At 41.2% G+C, this 23,396-nt stretch overlaps 1 protein-coding gene across 1 annotated transcript in view; it reads right to left on the bottom strand.

The window, feature by feature from the left end:
* The window catches only part of CHD7 (chromodomain helicase DNA binding protein 7), a 62,172-nt gene that overhangs the window by 28,805 nt on the left and 9,971 nt on the right, over positions 1–23,396 (bottom strand). The window contains exons 2-6 of the mRNA XM_053466575.1: positions 20,267–22,073; positions 8,966–9,366; positions 906–1,038; positions 682–819; positions 31–96 (exon numbers count right to left, since the gene is read on the bottom strand). Of these exons, the coding sequence (XP_053322550.1) occupies positions 31–96; positions 682–819; positions 906–1,038; positions 8,966–9,366; positions 20,267–21,919 (2,391 nt within the window). The 5' untranslated portion in view covers positions 21,920–22,073. The remainder of the gene's footprint in view (positions 1–30; positions 97–681; positions 820–905; positions 1,039–8,965; positions 9,367–20,266; positions 22,074–23,396) is intronic.

Below are 23,396 nucleotides of genomic sequence, written 5' to 3'. Positions count from 1 at the left end.
ACGAGCCCTGTTAGAAGATATTACACATACCTGTTTCTTTGTCAATCGACTGCTCATGATTTTTTCCACAATAGGTCCTTCTGCATCAAGGGCCTCCTAGAAAATACATTAAATTGACATGTTAGACCTGAGCATCTCTTATTAACGCAAAAGGCAAGGTATGTGACAAAATAAACATTATATGTTCTAACTGAAAAATGAAAGAAATTGTTGTAGAGGGAACCCATGCTTTCTATTCGTTTTTTTTGGTGTTTTTTTGCTGACTCAGTCTTGTGAATCCCTGCTGCGTTGGGAATGCAAGGACTGTAATAGGATGTGATGGTTCAAAGAGCAGCTTTGCTTCTACTGTCCTAGATGTAGTTTCAAACGTGTTCTCAAGGACGCCATTCCCAAACCAGTGGATCACAAGCTGAAACGACTCTTCTGCTGGACTACATACTGCTGTTTAACCCACTAAGAAACTCTGAGTAACATATTATAACCTTGCATGATACACGCTCTCCATGTTTAACGGGGAGAATTCTAGTTCCGATCATCAGCTGATTTGGCTACCTATGTCCCATTTTTTTGCTTTTCAAATAGGCTCGACTGATGGTCAAACAGGAATATTCATTTTTAAGTAGGGGAGGGGTACTTTTACTCATAAGCAAATACATTGGGAAGCAGAAGGTGGCAGCTGACCTGCAGCTCTGACTGTGAAGTGTTGGAAGGGGAATCTCTTCCGGTAGCTTCTGCATCATCTTGTTCATCATCTGAAATCTTAAACTCCAAGTCCTCTGTATAGCGCTTCCTTTTAACCTGCCGACTTGAGCGTCTCTTCTGCAAACAAACAAGGATTAGGAGGAGAATTACACAATTTAAAAGGTTACAAATACATATTTTATTTTTTATTTTTGTTTTATTACCTGTACTCCGGAGTCATCTTCTTCCTCTGGAGAGGGAGGAGGGGTTTTGTCCAAATCTGAGGTTTCCACACCTTCTGGTTTCACCTTGGTAGCTTTTTTCTTTTGAGCAGAGGCCTCACCATCAGCCTTATTACTATAATAAAAAAAATATATAAATACATAGTATTATAGTATTACTTGGGAATTGATACATAAGAACTCTGCCAGCCAGAAAAGCAATCTCTCTACCCCCCCACGTCAGCGGCAAGCATGTTCCAGCTTCAGCCGGTGTCACTGCTACCACAGAAGCTCATCAACACAAGAGCTAAAGGCATATTCTGTGTACGCTCACTACAAATGGAAACAGCACTTTGCCCAGAAAACACTAAGATTTCTACATTTTCGTACAGGAAAGCTCTAATTAAAACTACACATCTTTCCGCGCTAACTGGGCAAGGGAATTTTTTCAATTCATAGAAGTTCTGAACCAAAAGGCTTATGCTTTGGATTTATGACAATACAATGACTTGACAAGTGCAAGGATTACAAGCAATAGCCCCTTCTACAAAGCTGCGCACAGCTCAAGGTTGAGTGGGAAACTGTCTATTTTCCAGGGTACTTACTGCATTACAAAAAAAATAAAGAGCGAGGTAAACCAAGCGAGTTGTGTTTGCATTTAACCAGACAGGGAGATTCATATTCTATACATAAACTTTCAGCTATTATATGAACTCATAGTAAAGCTTTTTATTTCTGTAAAAGAGGAAACATATCTAATCTTGTTAGAAAGGGTGGCATAAAAGACTAAGTGAAAAACTTTTACAGAGGGCAATATTCTTTCAGCATTGCCGTAAAGAATCAGCTCCGGGTGATGTTTGAGCGGGAAAGTCACCTAAACCATCACATGACTGATGACAATGGCCGCCTCCAGGTCTGCACGCAACGGAAGTTTATTGGAACAAGAGCGATAAAAACAGGTTTGGCAAACAAAAGCTAACGTACATTAGATCATACAGCACTGGATGAATATTTCCATATTAACTCTTAAGGATACATCGCCGCTTGACTTTAATCCAAGGTGTGGATTTTAAGTGCAGGCATTTATACACAAATAGGAGTTCAACATTTGGTAATGGCAACAACACTGCTGACATCTGCTTGGACCTTTACCAAGAAGTAAACAGCGGTAAAAGTGCTCTCCTTATCACGCTGCAAACAGCAGGCTTTCTGAGGCCGCCCCCATGACTTTTTTTTTAGGCTCTTCTTACTGGTGCCGTCGCCTATTATTCTGTAGGGAGCACCGTCTGAGACACTGGATACAGTGTCGCGTCCAAATGAAACCCTGTAGTCTCTCTGCCAAAATAAGATTCGAATGCAGGGTTTTTGGGACCGGGCAAAAGATAAATATACAACGTGTTGCTTGTATTTTGAATAAAGCCGCTTTCACCCTTATCTGATTACGGTCTCTGTCCTCGGCGAGAGATATAATGAAAGGCTACTCTGTTATTTGCGCCAAAGCGTACGCACAAAGTAGGGTTTCAAATTCTGCTACCAATTATTTTTTTTCCTTTTTGGTTTACAAAAAAAAAATTAAAAAAAAAATACAAAAACAAAATTATGTTTAATCTCAGCGTGGATAACACAAGTAAAAGATTTAGAAAGAGCAACTTTGGTGCTAAGTTTGAGAGTCGGTTAGTCATCGCTGCCATCATTGGAACAGATCAATTTGGGTCTTAAGGGTTAAATCAAAAGACAGACAACAAAAGATTTATGATCAGGCTTCGTTTAGAGATGAGAGTAATGGGAGTGATTTCTATGCACAGGGAAGTACGACAAGCAAGATATTTATGGAATAAAACAAAATACAGAATTTCCAGTTATTTTACATGGGTGCGAAATATATAAAGCAGCTGTGACCGAAAGCCACTATCTATATACAGGATTGAATTTAACAAACTTTCTAGTTATGAGGCGCTGATCCTCAACAAAATTTACTTTAAAAAAAAAAAAAAGCTATTGGTGAACTGGGAAAGTGAGAAGTTTTTCCGTTTTTCAGCTTTTGGGTCATATGTGATTACGTAATTTCTGGATGGGATTTGGGCTGCGCTGGTGAGGACAGCAGATGGGACAGCATCTTTAAATAGTTCCATCATTAACAAAATACAGCGTTCAGGATGTTGCCGGCTGGCCGCTCACATCTGAGGTAAGAATAAAGTTCAAATGACGTCACAAAATTGCCACTAAAGAATAAAAATGCAAGAGCGGCGCAGTAAGTTTGTTTAAATGCATCCCGCGTGGGAAGCCGAGGCATTTCCCTGAGAGGAAAGCATGTATATGGGCCATGCCTAGCGTGTCACAGTCATACAAACCGAAAAACCACAGGCCTGCTATAAATTAACAGATGATGAAAGAGCCCTTGGTGTCATCACTTGACAGAAGCCATAGGAAGAAGTAAAGAAGGTCAGACAGGCCATGCTGCACCCGCCCTGACAATCCAGAATACTGTACGCTGCCCATGGTTTATCCTGAATAATGGCATACAAAGGGTTACAGAATTCCTATTAACCCCTTCAAATCCCTTCCATTAACAGATTTGGTCCTCCCCATCAGACCAGCAGGCTCACTTCTGTACAGCAAAGCGCTCCGCAGAGTCGAAGTACCGGTCCCCGTCACGAGACGTGTCATTAAAAAGCCATCAAGTGCCGCAGAGATGTACAGCGCCTCGCTTCACACCTCTGTCGCTCAAAATGGAGGGAAGTGTGAACGTGTCATCAGATACCACCGTGGGCATCGGGCCGACGGTAGGGCGTTTTTCAAACTTGTGTCCACCATGCGGCTCTGAGTAAGGCAGCGACACACTTTCATAGCTTTACAGAGTACTTTATTACTATTCAGGGAGGGGGGGTTAACTTGTATGTAAACATGGGAGACAACCATTTTTTATTTAAAATAGGGGGGGGATAGGAAAAGCCAAAAAGGGGTTAACAAAAAGGCACCACGGCCATCTCTAAGAAAGCCAGGCATGTCTGTTCCCAACTGCCCTGGTGTTTACGGCGCACATGGACAGAAGTCTCCCCTAGCATGAGGCTCCATTTCCAGCCTTTATTTCCGCTCTAACTGCCACAAATTATACAACACTACAGCTGAACGCTGGGCCCCTTTCCTTTCATCTGCACGCCAAGAGCAATCACATTACCGTGGTAACCAGCGCTCACGTGACCAGCACCTGCTCTTTTGGCAGCATGCCACTGACTCAAGCCATCTGCTTCCCTCAATCAGCTTTCAAACATTGGCAACACCTGCGCTGCCGCATTTTGTGGTCCCTTTTATTTCATTTTTTTTTATTATTATTATTGCTAAAGAATCAGTGCAAATATATAAATATCCCTCCTTAACCCTTTCAGATATTCGGCCTGTTCGCTGGAGAGACCACACCACGGTGTCACGAAGACACAAAAGTTCTACTCCTCTAGAACAATTCACTTCCAAGACTATGAAGTAAAATAGGCAGATCTCGCCTCTTATCCCCACTATGTTCTTACAGGGAACCCCCCCCCCCGCATAATGGGGCAAGTGTTCATTATACGTATTCTTTGGTGGCGTCCTTAATTTTATAAAGCGTTTCCTCTGTAAACAGCACGATCTCCGCTTATAAACGGCAGGGGAGGCGGTAGAAAAGCACACACTGTGCAAACTCAAACATACTTTGGTATCGCCAACGGCTGGCAAGTGAATATCTAATAAATGTTAAGAACAACCGGAAGCCCAGGTGTTTGGATACCTTTTGGATACCTGTGGCACAGTCAACCCCGCACCTCTAACACTGGATGCGGACTGATAAGTGGCACACATGACCTTAATTGCTGCCAATTAAGTTAAGGGCAGCCAAGTTAATGAGGCCAATAAAATATATAGCAGAGGAAAAATTATCTCCAATTTGAGACTTTTGAATAAAGAAATCAGTCCCGAAACATTAAAAACACTCAAGAGGTAATGGCTCAATAGGTGTTGCTAGTATGACTTGGTCCTAACCACGTGTGACTAAAATATTGCAAACCCAATGAGCCTTCATTTTTGATCCTGTGTGGAGAACAGTTGTCGTTATGACATCATATCTGATTAGGAAAAATGATAGGCCAGATGTTTTTCACTTTGAGTCGGCAACTAGGCAGTCAATTCTTTTGAAGGTATAGTCCCTCTGACCACCAAATCCCCTGGTATTTCCTCCACCTAAGTCTTGTGAGAGTCTCTGAATGTTTGCTGGGTGTAAGTCACTTTTAGAGATATACAACATTGATACATTGTGTATAGAAAAAGCAGAAAGTCTACAAATGCTGTAAATTGAACTCCCAAGGGCTAGCCATGGCACTCATGAGAAAGCGTTAAGGATTCTGGCCATAAAAAGGTTCAATTTCTCTTAAGCATGGAATGCTCGTCAGGCAAAAGCAATAGAAGGTTCAAAAAGGTGCCACATCCATATAATGTAACAAAGATAATCCTACCAAACCAAAGACTGCTGGTATCTCCGGTACACCCAGCACTCAATATGCAAAAGCCTTATGGAATACTCCATCTACATGAACTATTTGTTCCCAAATGTTATGCCTCATGCTTCCAGTCTCCTCCCGGGTATACTCACTGGGCTCTTGGTAAGAGCTGTACATTGACCATGACCCCGTTTCTTCTGGAAGAAGGGCTGGCCAGTCCCAAACCATGCATAGTACGTTAAGTTGGGATGCCTTTCGACAACTCTCTGATAATTATAGAACATAAAACTTATTAAGTTTGCCTTTAAACAATATTGGCACCAGCAAAAGAACAGATTTAGTTGGAGCAATACAACGGTTTCAAACCCGATTCTGTACGGTGCCAGATCTTTATTTACAGCAGCTAAAGAAACAGCGTAGGCAACATCTGTGGTGTCGCTGATCTGGAGGAAGTGGTATAAAAAGGAGTCTGAAAACAGATTTCCAGCTGCCGCTCAGCACCACAGACAGGACATTCGTTTCCTGAAGTAACAATAACTTTAATGTATAGAAAATGTTTCAATATCTACATCTCAGGACAGCGCCAATCCCTGTAACACTCATACTGGGTCTACATACAGGCACTGGAGACCTTATAATAAAAGGCTGTGTAGAATAGGTACAAACCCAGACACACTAACTAAATGAGTTTTACCGGCATTTAATGCGACTGTGCTGGGTAGCTGCTTGTAACGGCACAGGGGTACCAACGATAATTCAGATAATAGTGGCCAATCCAATTGTAGATAGATATAGATATATATATAGATATAGATATATATATATAGATATATATAGATATAGATATATATAGATATAGATATATATAGATATAGATATATATAGATATAGATATATATAGATATAGATATATATATATCTATATATATATCTATATGTTATATTCAAGTTTGCCTTTAAATGGAAGACGGCATGAGATGAAAACCTCTTTACAGACTGAAGCAGTGAGATAAGAATATCGACTTGGTCCTGGTGGTAAATGCCAGGTTTATTTTTAACGTGTTACAGCATAAGACTGCATAAAATAGCATGCCCCAATTGAAAGCCTGTAAAATATGATGCAAGCGTCGTCATCAGCACAGCGAGTTCCTAATAGGAGCCGGTGAAGATCGCTTCGGTAGTATAAGGGAATAGACGCCCCTCCTTGCAGCCTTGGCTGCAGTTTCTCACTGCCGTCAATATGAGCGAAATTATTTAAATATTCCTATAAAGTGTTTTATTCTTTAAGGGGGGGGGCATCTCAATAGTTCTGGCAACATTTCCACTCAAAGATCAAGGAGCTGATCTTGTTACATAGGTTGGACACCAAGGGAGACCGCAAAAGGGCATTTAAGGACTGAATTACCATAAATATACAAAAATATAGGTTTGAAGGTTTTAGTGCACTGTGTGTCCCCAAATATTTATAACATATAGCAAATCCTGTTCTCAAGTCTCACTTTCTCCAATTCTAGAAATGTGCTGGTTTTGTACATTAAAACAGCAATCTTCCTACCACCTCGATATTATAAGGTTCTTCAACACTTTCAACGTCACCTTTGTTAGCAGCATAAGAAAAGTGAAGCTCACCAGCCAAGCCAGTTGTAATGGCCTTGCCGTTGTTATGAAGAAGCTCCCAGCTTTGGAGCAATATCAACATTAAACACCCCCTTTAATTAGTTGATGTGGCAAGCTGGGATCAAAAGGAGGTTGTAAGAGGAAGAGGAGGCATCTACGCTCTAGGTTCATGTACTCCATTGAAACAGCTGGACGGCCTCTACGCTTCATACATGTAGATACAAACAAATGCCTAACATTACAATAGGTCATCACAAATGCGTAACATTACAATAGGTCGGACAAAGGCCCGAAAAGCAGGACACTGTATATCCTAAAACAAGCGATGCAGGGTCTACAAAACACCTAGACTATTAAAGTGAGGCTCTTCCAAGTCCTTTCAGGAGGGTTCCTAGTACAGCCTGTGCAAAATTAGCATATCACACCAGCCACAATGAGCGTTAAAGACGTCATCATAAATAATAATTAAATAAAATAAGTGTACGAACAACTGAAATTTAAGTTCTAAAGTGATCATTTTAATAACATTCTGCTCCTCAAACCTCTCAGGTCAGGAAAGTATCAGCAAAAAGTTCTCAGCTATTTATTGCAAGAACAATTAATTTAGTGCATGGTACTAAACCTGAATTTGTAAACCAAGTTACCCATTTGTTATAACCTATTACACAGCTACATTGTTTTTTTGCTGGTTAAATAGTCATTTTACAGACCACAACTTATACAGTGTAAGGAAATCGCTTTTAGAACTACACTAGAAACTATAAAAAGGATGTGAATAATATATTTGCAGAACAAAATGAAACCAGGAGAAAAGGCAGATTTACCAAACGCATCAGATCGGCCATAAAAACCTCAAAACTCAGAATTCTCAGAAAGCATCGCAGAGTCAAAACACTAATCTGAAGTAGATTTTTAATCCTAATGAAAACAGTGTTTCTGAGCCGATTTGGATTAGGAACTTCTGACTGTGCCTCCATCTGGAAACCATATATTCCCAACCTTGGTCTCGGCTTGAAAAACAGGTTCAGATGTTTGGAAAGTATTCAGAACAGTTGTAAGACATTTTGGATACAAAACGCAGAAACGGGAGGTTATTGCATTTCCTCTTCAAATTTCTTGCAGGATTAATATTTACACCTGAACATATGTTGCTTCAGCCTATTTGCGGTTTCCACCGTCTGTCCCACCGACAGGGTACACAGCACTTTCCAGTGTAAACACACACAGGCTTTCACAAAAGCTAAATGCCTCTCACGTGACAAGTTATGAAAAATGCCCCTCCCTGTGTTGTCCAAACAAAAAGGACACGCATTAGCCAAGTATAGCTGGGGAACAATAGATAACACAATAGGAAATCAAACCATGATCCGTATTTCAAAGAAAAGAAAACCGCATGGAGCAAACAAGAGATCTGTACGAATGACCAAGACCTTGTATATAGTATATCTAGAAAGAGCTGTCAAACGATGTAAATATTATATATATATATATACATACATACATAAATCAAACAGATTCAAAAGAAAATATAAAAAGCAATAACAAAGAGGCCCAAAAACCATGGGTATATTCCCATCCAATGTAATATACAGTGAACATGTGCAGACAGAACAGGAACATCTTCAAGCTCCTCTCAACTAAATAATGGAAAGTGAACCGTACTTTTATATAGAAGATACAAATAATCCATATATCAAAGAAATATAAATCTGCACTGAACACAGAAAAAATAGGTATGTTGCAAATATCTAGGATATACACACATTATATCAATTAAATCCAATTGCAGTTGACTAATGATCACACCTAAGATTAAAACCTAAGAGCTGTCGATCCAAAATAATCTTAAATTGCACAGCCACGTATGATTTCATGTTCCTGTAACAAAACATCTTGAAATACGCTTCATATCGCTAACCTTCTCTCTGGGAAAAATAAATATAAATAAAAGGATTCTATTTCTGCGGCCGTGCTTACCTCGCCTTCTTGCTGGCCTTTGATTTTGGCGTGGTAGTTTTTACTTTTTTCTCTTTTGGTTCTTTGGGAGTTTTGGGCTGTTTTGGAGGCTTGGGCTCCTTGGGCTCCTTTTTTGCTTTAGGCTCTTTTGGCTCCTTGGGCTCCTTTTTAACTTTCGGCTTTTTCTTCTTCTTTCCTTCCGGCGTGCCGTCAGCTGACAACTCTGCATTTTCACCAGGGAAGCCTTCGCCGGTCTTCTCCCCAGCTACGTGATTGTTTTTTTTCTTCCTTTTCTTTTGCGGAGGCTGTTCCGACTGTATTGACGGCATGAAGTCTTCTGTATTCATTAAGGGAGCGTTGGGACCACTAATCCGAGTCATATCCGGTAGAGAATTGTCAAGGAAAGGTTCTGATGGGGAATGCTGAAACAAAGGATTACATTGGGAGGTAAGATAAACCATTCATTTATAAAGCATTTAACATTACAAACTTAAGGCAATTATAAAAAAAAAAAAAAAAAAAAAAAAAATCCAATTTACTCATAAAATCACAACACTGGGAGAAATCCACCTAAGAATTAAAGGTGAAAATAAGTCAGAAACAGGCTGAATATTAAAGATGTCAGGAAAAGCCAAACTGTTATTAAATGAATGTTAGAGTATGGAGATATGTTTTTGTCCAGTGAAATCATACAAAAATGAATAAGAACCATAGCTAATAGGGTGGGCAGTTTAATGGAAAGTTTGCTTTGTGATGTGAAATGCAATCCACACCAACATATTGCCCTTTTATATTAGTTTTACATAGACTATGCCGGGATAGGTTTATTATAGGTTATTAGAAATCAGGACCGGTAGCAATAAGGTTACGCAGAAGGCATAAAGGTGATCCAACGCAGAGCACTGTTTGGTAGACCAGCGACGCCTCGCATCTTTTAGAGAAAGCTGTTTCTACAAACATCTAACAAAGAACAGATGGCCAGCCCTAATCACATGAAAAAAACCTGGAGAGTTCTTTTAATAGTCACTATAAAGGGCTAAAGATTCTAGAATCCAGTCACATGGCAATGTCTTGATTACAACCACTCAGGAAAAGGGCTTGTTTTGTCATCAATGCGAGGGCTGAAGGACGGCTAATCAATTATCCCTAAATGCCGCGATTTAACATACACCAATGTGCTTTTTACAATCTTCGACCTGGTATCCATGGTAGTTGATAAAACGGGTCCTCTACGAAAAGGTTTGGTACATTGGGTTCCAACTACCCTTTTCTGTTGAAAATGTATAACCACCCTTCATTCTCATCCCATCTACCCCACGTCTGAAACACTGATCTTACAGGGGTACAAAGACATCTTTAAGTCAACTATAATATCGGCTGGTTTGTTGAAGGACCTTGGAGTCAAAAGTCATCATGGAGGAACTGTGACCTTCCCTACATCGCCTTCCCTAAACTGAATTTGTCCAACGTGCACTTTGCGATGAGCTTCTCTGGGCTGAAATTATGGAATAAATCTAAGATCCAAGACAGGTGTTTGTTGCACATATTTCAAGGCATAGAAGCAGATTTTGCTTTCGGTATAATATAGTCCACCATGCGCAGAGCACCACATTGCTACAACTTTAAGAGTTGTGCTTCTGCCAACAGACGGTAACATCTCATCAGATCACAAACTGTTTGGAAAGCGGGTTTATTACGTAAAGACGGGAGGATGAGGCGTTAAGCCAACAAGACATACAAAAGGTAACGTAAGGAGAAGGGTAAAGTGCATCAGCAAAGCGCATTCAATCCGGATAATACTAGTTTAACCCTCAAGTTCCAGAGTGGTTTATCTGTAGGTTTCTTTTAAAGATAAGTAAATGCCTAAGCAGAACCTGGGGATACTCTTTGTGCCTGCTACGTCCGTTTTTCCCCTTGCCAGATACTTTGCTGCAAAAGCAGACTGTACTTTATTTGATATATAAACCATTCACAAACAATATATTATCTATATCTCTATATATAGCTGTATCCAGATATTGGCATTGTAGCTTTAGGGGAGAAAGGACGAAAAGGAACATTAGCATTTAGGCCTTTGCGCCTAACTTTATACCACCTGACATACTCAACTTAACTCAAATAAGGTAGAATTACAGAAAAATAGCACAAAGAAATGTGGAAAGAAAGGGTGAAGACTCATTCCAGGCGCGCCCCTTTAAATACATCAATAACTTTCAAAAATTATTGATGAGAAAAAAAATAAATAAACTATGGCAAATCCATGAAAGGTTTATTGAGAGCAGTTAAGAGACAAGTGGTCTAGCACATCGGTCAAAGGATGGCTTAACGGAGTAGTTAAGGATCGGGCCAGGTTAAATCCGCATAGAACAAGAATAAAGGTCTGGTACGGATGAGCTCAATAGCTTTAACAAAGACGACAGAAACCAAATGTTTTAGCTGTATGTCCACTCACCAGACTTTCCTCACACCAATAACTTTTCAATACAGCATCTAACATCTTCCTAACTGGTCAGCCATTTATGCAATTACCAACATGTTTTATAGCTGATGCAGGGCCCAAGGAGCCAAGTCACTTACAGGACGCATAGCTAGATGCCATGACCTTTTCCCTTAACCTATAGCAAGGTCTCAAGCCAAATGTTACCACAACAAATACTCATAACATTTTTCATTGCCATGAATTCTGGCTGTATAGGCAAAGTCTGGTGACATTTGGGTCTTCCATTGTCCAAAGCCGACTAAGATGTTTATTCACTAAATCATGAGAAGTTGAAATGAGAAGTGTTGAGGGTCAACCCAAGACGAGTTTCTCCTATAAGAAGGGTCAGATTGGGGCCATTATAAGACAACTGTATACATACAGAAGTAATACAGAAGGCTTGCTATATGTAAGTGCAGCCTTTATTTCATAACGATTCATGGTTGAACAAGTCTTCTGCCGTGCCATGACTGTGGAGGCAAAAAGACTAGCAGAGCACCAGTTTGTAATAAGAGCCGTCAAAAACATTTGCTGAAAATGCCTCCGATTGGAAAACTGCAACTTTAATAGATTAACATGCCATAAAATAAGGCTGAACTATCACTCCCAAAGGAGTCTGCAGTGCATTAGAGCCAAATAGGATGCAGAGACATCGCAGACGGGGCTTCACAGCAAGTGAATTCACATGAATGGTCTGTGGTAGGGAAGAACGTACACGTTCATCTTCTTTACTTTAAGACTTAGTTATACCCTGTGCTAAGACCAGGAGAAAATCTTTACTGATGGCACATCAAAACAGGCTTAATCAAGTCAGTAAAATTAAAGTGTTTGTTACCCACAGTCTGTTTAGTGAATATTACATTTAGTTGTAAAGGCGTAACATGGCACATCACATGAAGTCTTAATTAGGTCACTGGAGACCCACAGATGAATTAAAACAGCAAAACAGACTAGCATTGGTGTTTCCTACCGGAATCTCTATGAAGCTTCACTCTTGGGTTGATTGTTTACTCCCACAAACTATCTTCTGCTACAGAACATCGTTTCCCGGACCTCTTAGGTTTCATCACAGCAAACATTGAACGGTCCAATAAAAGGTCATATTCTACTGTTAGTTGACCTCTAGGCTCTCTGTGGCAAAGCACCAGGCCATTCCTTCTGAGATCTCCTCACACGAATGCACTTTTATCATCACAGATGGAACTTTCAGGATGACCGAAGGCACGCAGTTATCCGCATTACTTCAAAAAGGAAGTATTTAGAGCTCTCACAACACAAAAGATTGTAGCAAATTCTTGTGAATCCTCACACACTAAGAGCCAAGACTTCAGAAGACCCAAACCAAGGTGAACTTTCCATGTTCCACATCACAAAACCAAACCACTAGATAGGAAGCACAACAAGTGTCTGAATACCTTGGACTTTCCTTGTCTGTCTCTTCCTGAAACATTGAAACAGTTACCATGAATCTGCAACAACATCACGATAATGTATACAAAAAACAGATTTACAAAGTGTAAAGAAAGATATGACACAATGTAATGTGTAACACACCGGCTGCAACTTTAACACACTGCGCTGCTCCAGTTTAAACAGGTACGCTAGGGGGAAAAAAATATAAGAATGAAAATCTTTACATTTATTTCAAAAATGACCTAATTATATATAAGAATAAGCAGATGACAGAAGAAAGCTCAAGTCCGACTGATGGCCATCATTTGGTCAGTAATGGAAACTTCCCATTGGCTGTTAGGCTGTGATGTCATCGCTGCAAAGAGGAAACCCCCAAGCACCGGCAGAGAGGGGATAAAGGAACGTCCGTAGCGTGCCTTTCAGATCATGTTACTGAAGGCTTCATTCTGCCACTTAAGTATTTTTACATTTCTGAAATAAAAACCTATATTTATTGTAAGTTTAGATTTTGTGCGCATGCGCTATAAAACAAGATTGTATTTATTGCTAAAAACTTTCCCAGTCTGTTATTCATTCTACGTACGCAGGAGAAGATATTCCAGATCACTCACTACACGATTACTGGAGGAAGTGATGCAGGAAACATCAGAAGATTAGTCACAAAAGGTTAACGCTTTCATTACGCAATGGACCTCCGCACTTTGTCATTTCCAATATGTATGGATTTATATAGCACCCTCATAGTCTGCAGTGCAGTACAATGGATCATACAGCTTTTAACACATTCTATAATGAACGGCTCCTTGGTAGATGTTTCACCGCAGCGGAGGAGTACATAAACCATATTACAGGCATACGTACAAACCGGGTTAGTTTGCAATAGTTTCCTTTTGATTTTCAAATATCCCTAGCCTAGTGTTTCCACCAAGGTCAAGAAACATTAAGAGCCGTTAATATTTCAGTGTCTCGTCTACAGTAAACCTCAGTGGCCCTACTAACATCCATATTTAATTCTCACACACGCTGGAGCGGAGCAGTGCTATCCCATAAGACTATTTGGATTTTGCTCAGTAACTGCCCTAATATGTTGAGCTCATAATATGCAAATCCAAACAATACACAATTTTGTGTGATATATATAGATATATCTATAGATATATCTATATCTATATATAGATATATATTATTATTATTATTTTGCCAGCTACATGGGCGATAGAGAATCTTGTTATTGAGCTGGTAACAACTATAAGGGGTATGAAGACATTAAATGCATAATACAGAATAAAGCGAGTCTACATTTGATTAATTACATTTAACATTTAAAATTAAGTTATCCAATGGGGGGGAACGTGTTAAATGTTTATTTGACAACAGCTTCCGTTAACCCTTCCTGAATATTACCGCACTCTTTAAACAAGACATGGGGCGCACGAGACGTCACATTCCAGTGGCTAGTATTTTAATCTGTGTTATACTTTGCAATTTTGCTTTAAAAACATGGCCAATTTATTTAATCTGATGGGAGATCAGTGGAAACCACGGGAAAACTAGGATAAAATACTGCTTTAGATGTGATTTTCTCACACAATCTCTGGATGACTGTGCCGCGGGACATTTTATATATTATATACACACACACACACACACACACACATATATAGAGAGAGAGAGCATTTAGTGTGAAACTATGTATTAGAGATCTAGTTTTTTTGTTTTTTTAAAAGGGTTAATACGTTTGGGAAGGTATAACCCAACACACTGATCATCCACGACGTTGGAAACTTTGCAGTGCCAGCCTACGTCTGGTTATTTAAATACTTCGCTCCTGTTTCATGTCCCGAACATGAAAAACGTCATCAGAAACAAGCTGAAGCAAATAAAGCGCATACCTGTGTTTTATTCACTTTCTATGATGCAACCATGATTCATATTGATGAGGCTTCAGTAAACAAGGGTGGAATACGGGATAAAATGGTTACTTCAAAAGGAGGTTTGCATTAAATTGCCTATTCTGCCCTATGATTGCTAGCTATAATAAAAGGGTGTTGTTTCCTGTAACCGAGTTTTTATCCGGTGCCGTATCACATTACAAGGGTGGGAACGGGATTAGACAGCATGTTGTCCTCCGGCTGTTAAACTACAACTCCCATGAAGCACAGCCAGCCATCAAGCGTTGGAGGAGCCCATGGCTTGCAGATTTTAACCCAATATGGATATCATTACAGACAGGAAGAACTTGCAAGATATCCTTATATATAATCGCTAAGCTTTGCGCAGATGAATCAACTCCACAGATTTTGACCCAAAACAGATATACATCCCAGTTAAAGAATAGCAATTTCTCATTTAGTTCTGAAGTCGTCCCCGTGTACTGCTGCAGACAACACAGAAAAAAGTAAAATTCAATAAGCTTTCCGGACTCTTTTACAATCATCTTGAGATAGAGCTTGGGGGTCCTGAAAGCTTATGGAACGCCTTGTACGGTATGAACTCTGACTGAAGACTCCATTTTTTCTTACGCCAAAATAGCAGGTTTCTTTTTTGCGAATGTAAATTACCCCCAAATTGTACCTTATTGTGAAGTAGGCTGGCAATTATTACAATTACAATAATCTTGCTTCAAAACATGTGGAAAACTAATGTATTTGAGGGCTTGAATATGTACATCCAGCTAAGGGCAACAAACTACTGCAAGCCTTCTACAGAATCAAAGCTGCCCCTGGGGCAAGTGTTTTTGCAGGCGGGTAAGTTCCAAGCCGGTTTGAATTAGAGACTATGCGCATATGCAAGGGCTATTGTGAAGACGCCGCCGCCTGGGGCCTGAACTTCCTTCGCTCCGCTACAGATTAGATTTTCAGTGAAAAGGTTGGGAGATGTGGCAGAGTCACATTAATGTACACAAGGACACCTATAAAATGAGTCATTTGAGCTTTGTCTTCTACCCTACACTTTCCCATTCAGTTCTTACCCTCTGATGTACATCAAATTATCCCTCTCCCTCCTGTCCACAGCTTGTGCCACCTTGGAGGACACCAATGTTCATTTGGTGTTTATCCAAAGGCCACCAGGACAGAAGATGCAGGTCAGGGCATAGATTCAAAGAACACATGGGTGTCCCACAAAACTGGAAGATAGAAGCTTTCATCTTAAGCATAGGTTACTTTACTGTTAAATAAATGATAATAAACCTAATACATAGTTAAATATAATTTTTGAATAAACATTCATTATGTGTGGAGCTAAGAGATGGCCAGCGTTCTCTAGAAGAACATTTGCGCATGTTAGGTGTAGTTCAGAGAGAACTGCTTGCAAGCATCAAGCGCACAATCTATTCATTAAACATTGCAAGAACATACAAAGAATGTTTTGCCTTCATCTCCGGGTCCGTATTAGAGACTCCAAGCATTCTGGACAGAAATAGAGCATTTTCATTACTCTAAATTATTAGAACGGACCTGTTCAGTATAGACTGGAGGATGTAGAAGGTTACTATGAGGACAACTAGAAGACGCGCTACAAAAAATTCACAGAACGTTTACAATATATACACATAATGACCATATTACAGTCATATATACGGCTAAAAAAAAAAGGAATCCACAACCCAAGCTCTCCCTCTATAGAGATATTGTGTGTGTGTGTGATTATCACCCAAGGAGATAATACCCCATTTAACCCCGCAGTACAGTAAATCCCCTTATCCATGCTACCGAATAGGAACCCGGGGGGGGGGGGGGTGACTGCACAAGTAGTTGATGAATACTAAAGAAAACCTTGAATATTAATTTTCACAGCAAAATTTACGAAGCACCACAAATGTGCTTAGAAACTAAAACTAAATAAGCCCGGGGTCCGCCAGAATGCTTTCGCTTGGTCTCCTTAAACAAAGAGTCCTGAATATTTCCTTGGACTTGGCAGTGAAAGAGTGGATCAGCTCCTGCAACACATTAACCTCCACCGGCGGGTCAGGTGACTCCGGCACCCACCAAATCAGAATGCGGTTGTTGACTCACATTATGCTAATACACCGAGAACTGGCTTTAACCGGCCTGGTGAGCAGATAATGAATGGCACCAATTACTCTCACTCAGTCCGCTGATAGTACCTGAGATGGAAAAACCGGAGGAATCATCCACACAAGGACTTTACGCTCAAGGGCACAGAGCCCCTTCTGCGTCTAAGGCTTTCGAGTGGAAAAAATAAAAATTATATAAAACAAATTCATTCCTTCACCAGATTTCCTGTGGGTTGGGGAAGTTTTATTTTAATAAAAAAAGTATCCTGTAATTATACAGGCTTCGCATAAAGTCTATAAAATGATACATTAAAAAATCCATCCGATGTATCGCAGATAACCTCAATATCCGCACCAAGATACCTGGGAAGCAAAGGTAAGATTTTTGTAAATGAATTAGCATTTTACATCAATCTAATTGGAGTGCAAATATAATCACACCTCCATTCAAACAAAACACACATTTGGACCCAAAACGAATACCAAATCGGCAAAACAAAAACAAAAATGTGAATAAACCCGTTTCTTGGTTTCTTCACTTTAAATACTTTAAGATATGCAAAAATGTACATTTTGCCCCAGTGTACGCCTCCCTTGGAGATTTAAACTGCGCTATAAGTAAAATTTGAGAAACAAAGGGCATTGTAACCGCGGCCAGCGTCCTGCAGTCTTTTCACATGCAATCCATACAAATTAACAACCCTTAGGAAGTTAAAATTAAGCTCCAAACGAACCCGCACGCGTTGGAATTTGCGCACATTGGAAATAAAGGGCGTATTAAGCAGAAAAAATAGCAAAGCAGCACACAGGCGCAATCCTCTGACGCCAAGCACAAGTAACTCGTTACAGCGCTGAAAGGGTTACTGAAAACCCACGTGGGATGTCAAACAGAATATGCCTCCGTCAGAGCGGGGAGAGCGTTCCCTCCTCTGGAAAGTCACCGTTACGCTATAAATACGAGAGCAACGGAGCCCTCGGACCCCCCGGCAACGCACAGCGAAATTATATATATCTCTCTCTCTCTCTCAACTAAATCTAGCCTTTCCCTACAGAGAAAGAGTTAAAAATACATTGTTATAGGGACAGGAAGCAAGAAACGGCTCATAAGCTCATCCAACAGCTTGAGAAAACGCGCAGGAGAAAAATCAGCGTCAGCACACACAGCAACGTCCGGGAAAACCAGTTCAAAACCTAAATAGAAACTCGACGGCAGACAAGAAGCATTCGGCTCATCTAGCCTGCCCATGATGTAGAGACCCGGACCTTAATCAGCCTTTGATCTCGTCTTAAATTCTCTATAGCTTTATGCCCATCACATGCATATTTAAATTCCCTCACTGTATTAACCTCTACCACTTCTGCCGGAAGGCTGTTCCATGTATTCCTTTATAATGAAAGGGAACAGATTATATAAGGGTAGCTGACAGATATGAAACATGGAATTACATTAATTATTCATTTACTAAATCTACCCGTTTGTATGGCCCTTTCATTCATTCTCTGTGCTCCACACATCCTCCTTCTCCTTTAATGTTTTCTTGGTCTCCACACATCCTTCCTCCCTTTCCCTTTTTTTTTTTATTCCTCCCCAGTGCTCTCCTGCCAGTACTGGAAGCTCATCCCTGTAACAGGCTTTTTCTAGTTGACAAAGGATATCTATGACGATAATTCCTTATTTCCGAAAAAAAACTAAAAACTTTATGAACGCCAACTGCAGAAGACGGTATCCAGAAACCCTATTAAACCAACGGCAGAGAATCTGGATTCTCATACAGATTTACAGAGAATAAAATGTATAATAAATACATTTTCCCCCCACAGAGGCGAAATCAGCTCCTTGTTCCTTATGGAGAAATCAGAGACATAAATATATGGAGAGATTTTCCAAAATCTATGCCACCCATGCCCATCAAACACAAGGAAAACTGTTTCTCCGTTATTTGCTCTTCCGTGACTTGATCCAGTGTCGGCCCCATCCCTGGAAACTCTGCGGTCTCGATGTTATGGGGCTCCACAAGCCGCTTCTAGCAAGAAGCAAGAATTTGTGTTCTAGGAAAAACAAACACGCTTTTATTCCGCGTCCAGCAAACGCGCTACTGTACGGCCGGCATCTCAAAATACGCGTTTTAGACATATTTCAGGGAAACCACAGCCAGCCCTGCAATTTCACAAAATTATTTATCGCCGTGGCATAGTTCTTCCTTCACGGCACGATCTCCATGCAGCTGCAAGAAGACCCCGAAGGAAAAAAAAAAAAAAAAAAAAAAAAAACCCTCCATAAAACAGACTATTATGGCACCTGCCACGACGTTGTTTATGCCCATCTTGTGCCTTTGCAACGTCTAAGCTGCTTCTTAACCACGTTCCCATAAAGCTACATAAAAATGCCTGGAATTTCCTGGAGAGCGAGCCACGATGACTGCGAAGGGAAATACGGGGCTAAAAATAAAAGCAGATATACAATATATTCAGCGCAAGCACCGAGATTAGCGAGGCATTCTAGCGATATCATCGAGATATCTCCGCTCTACCGTGGCTTTAAGGTGGTATCTGACCGCTGTACTCCCATTTGGAACCGAGGCGGAGGACACCGGCCGGCATACAATACGGCCCCCGCAGGGCCGGCAGAAAGGATACCGGATACTGTGCCACTTTTCCTGATTGTTCCGCATTACAGTTCCATACATTAAACATGGGAGGTTGTTTACTTCCCTGTCATACACTGGGTCCCAACAAACCTGGCAAACAATCCGCAACGGGCAGCACTCAGGTCCAACACGCTGTAGCCAAAAGATGCATAAAAAGGATCTAGTCTGGGTATAAATGCTACCTAGCGTGTTCTTTGTATTTCAAGCCAAAGAAAAGCAGCCTAAAATATCCAACTCAACTGACCCTGCCCAGCATAGTAGGAGCAGCCACCTTAATGTCCTGGTGTCATTCCTCCCCGTAAAGTTACCCGCCCCCTGATTTCGTATAGTGCCGGGGCCTCACTGTCCCCAACCACACGACGGAGGATGTTATTAAGTTTTCCAAAACAGAAGGAATACAGGGCAGGATGTGCCGTTCCTCGTAGTTTTATTTTGTAGGACCTTATCAAGGCAGTCTAGGAAAGACGGAAAAATAAAAACCACCGCATACCCAAAAAGCTACAGATACAGCTTCCTGTTTAACGTTGTGCCATTTAGCCAAGAACAACAACAAAAAAAAAAAGTGATGCACACAGAGACGGAAGTTAAGGCATGTTTTGTTTAGCGTGTGGGTATGACTATTACGCACATGTATTGTCTATTAGAATTTGTGGAAGCTGCAGATGTTGGCAATAATGAAATGGTAAGAACCTGTTACAGTATCCACCCTCGTTAAAAATATAAAAACGTTATTAATGGACATACGAAGCTCATTGTTCACTTACCTGATGGACAGGCACTTTCTGTGGTGTGTTCTGAGGTGACTGGTGAAGCTGAGTCCATGGCTGATGATGGGAATGTGACGGTGGAGAAGACTGATGGGGCATTGCTGGATGAGGCTGACAGTTTGCCATTTGCTGCTGGAAAGATTGATGACTGGGATGCTGCTGGCCAGACATCATCCTTTCTTGTATTGCCTGCGGATCTGCATGGCCAACTCCAGGACATCCATTTGGTCTCATGTGCCCACCCATTTCCCTGGGTGTTGAAGACATACCCATGAAGGCCTGATTTTGAGGCATGTTTCTGGGACCCATGTTCCTTTGTCCCATAACCATGTTGTTAGGAGGCTGGTGAGATGGAGGATGGGGCATATTTGGGTAGCTTCCTACATCCAAAGGTATGCCAGCACTGCCAGGCCTGACTTGCGGTGGTGGGGTACCTGCTGGATTGCTCATTGCTTTCAAGGGTGACATGGGAGGTGGAGAAGCGTAAGTTCCCTGAGGCTGTGAAGGATGCATAGCTTGTGGGTTCATTTGGTTAAGCGAGCCGCTAGGATGAATGGGTTGCTGCTGGTGCATCAGTCCTTGACTATTATTTGATGGAAACCCCACAGCATTTGGGTATCTAGGTACAGATGTAGTCATTGGAGTGTTGTTTGTAAGGCCTAAATTTTGATTCATCCCTGTATTATTAACTAATCCCTGATTAAGGTTACTGTAAGGATACCGGGGATACTGCCCTGAGTTGTTTAATGTAGGTGACGGTACAGTCTGGTTTCTAGAATTAAAATTAAGGGACTGGGGCCTCACTGCTCCCTGCTGAGGAGGATTAGGAGAGAATCGAGGACTGTGAGAAACGGAATCTCCGTGAAGCGTAGTGGGAGGATGGTGATGAAACTGCTGGACCGAGTGTCGCAATGAAGGCCCCATGTTTGGATTTTGCTGGGAAACATGAGGCATGTGACCTGGTCCTGGAGAACCAAGAAATGGGTTACCCTGGTTTAGACCCTCTTGTCCCTGCGAAAACTGGTTCATCCTTTGTGACTGTAGTGGGCCATGCTGTTGCATTGAAAAATCTCCCCGGACCATGTAATTCCCCATCTGCTGAACATGCTGAGGGTGAGGGGGTCCTTGGGGTGCGGAAGGGTTTGGAGGCTGCTGCTGTGACTGCTGTGTCTGCTGCTGGTATGGTGGTCTTATCTGATCGGGCACCTGCACAGCCCTGGGCCCCCACATAGAGCCACTGTCCACAAAAGGTGGCCCATGTCGGTCGTTTTGCATGCTGGGGTACACCCCCATTTGGCCACCAGTATGGGGGACCTGAGGAACAGGCGTGTTGTGATACTGTGAATGTGGAGAGGCAATACCATTCCCAGGAGTGTTTGTCATCATCCTATTGGGCTGTTCTATCATGTGCATTTTCTGTGGCTCATATTGGTTATAATGATCAAAGTGGGTCAACTTTCCTTGATTCTGATTGCTTGTGTTATGGTGGAGCGGCGACTGCATAGAACCAAATCCTTGATCCATGGGCATTTGCTGTGCCATCGTGTTGACAGAGTTTTCAGCGTAACCACATTCTCCAAGGCCTTCCAATCCTTCGCTGAAAATATTCCCATCCTCTCCAAATAAACTCATCATACCGGGATCCGCCATGATTTCTGCACACAGCTCTTCTGAGCCGCGATTGTGTCAGATTGTGCTTCACCTCGCTGAGGTGTCTGTCCTCACAGTTGTTAATCCTTAAACTAATCTTTCATGTCATTCCATATTTTCTTAATTCTCTCGGATGATGCAGTGTCAGGTACTCCTGTGTGCCAAGAAAAGACATGAAGACACGGTTAACTCGGCAAACAACCGCAACAATATCAAAAAGGAGATCGAAAATTTGCATTAAATTTTGCTAAGAATGGGGGATGGTTAAGTTTTAGACTTTAACAGGAAACAAGTACAATGAACACGGGCGCACCACCTAAGAGAATATATGCTGTATATCCCGTATATTAATATACCGCACACTTATTTCCTCATCAAGAGGGTGCCTAGAACAGAACAAAAGGACACAACGGCTTCAGCTGCCACAGCAGGCAGACAGATGTATGGATAGAGCCGAGCATCCCATCTGCTGAACTAAAGCCCTGAAAATGCTCTAGTTACCAACAGCACGTCCTTAACCTTATTCCCCGAGGAGGGTAATCAGATGAGCGAGCAGCAGCCACCGCCGCCATCAAGAACTTAGCAGATCTGGCTAGTCCTTTAACAAAACGGCAACCAAAGCAGATAAACCCACAAAACTAAGCCATGTTTTTCACAACAGAATTATTTTTAACTTTCACGATATTCTGGGATCATGGTGGTCCACTACGGAGGGGGAAATAAAAAAAAAAAAGAATAAAAAAAAAAATAAAAAAAGGGGGGGGCTATTCTCAACAAGGTCACATGATCTGAATTATTGAGAGCGCACTTCAGAAGGGAAAAAAAAAAAAAGGGTTGAACAATACTGCAGTTATTAGACTTAAAAAGGGACTGTTTATTAAACCTAGAGTTTGATACCAGCAGCTGCAAATGATCTAAAGGCAGCACACAGACGAGTTTTGGGAGTACATGACATCACTTGTTTCAGTACAATAATATTTCTGATATTTTCAGACAAAAAAAAAGATGCATGTTTTAACGCCAAAAAAATAAATAAAGATTAATTCTACAAGCAGAAAAATCAAACCCTCCTATAGATCCCGATGAACACATTCAGTCTTAAATTCACACAAGAAGCTAATTCAAGAATTCCATTCATGCTTGGAATTTGTCACTAGGATTCAAACCCGTAATCTTATTTTTCTTTCCACACATTAATGGCTGCGGGTAGGTGCTTCTGCGGTACGCATAGGGAACAAGTAGCTGGATTCATAAGTCTCTAAAACTTTCCATCGTCGGAGCTCTCGACTTCATGGATCGCTGCATGATACGAATGCCTAAACCCATCAATTCCTTGTGGACACTGTGCGGCCCCCTTAAAAGGGGGGGGGGTATTTGTACATAAAAAATACACACAAACCTTTAGTTCATATAAATCTATGCAGAATGCTGCCATAAACACAACTCCGCCATTGAAGTAGAGGCTTTAGTACGACCA

The sequence above is a fragment of the Spea bombifrons genome, chromosome 5 (assembly GCF_027358695.1).
Source record: "Spea bombifrons isolate aSpeBom1 chromosome 5, aSpeBom1.2.pri, whole genome shotgun sequence".
Classification (NCBI taxonomy): Eukaryota; Metazoa; Chordata; class Amphibia; order Anura; family Pelobatidae; genus Spea; species Spea bombifrons.
This window is presented reverse-complemented; position numbering and strand designations above follow the sequence as displayed.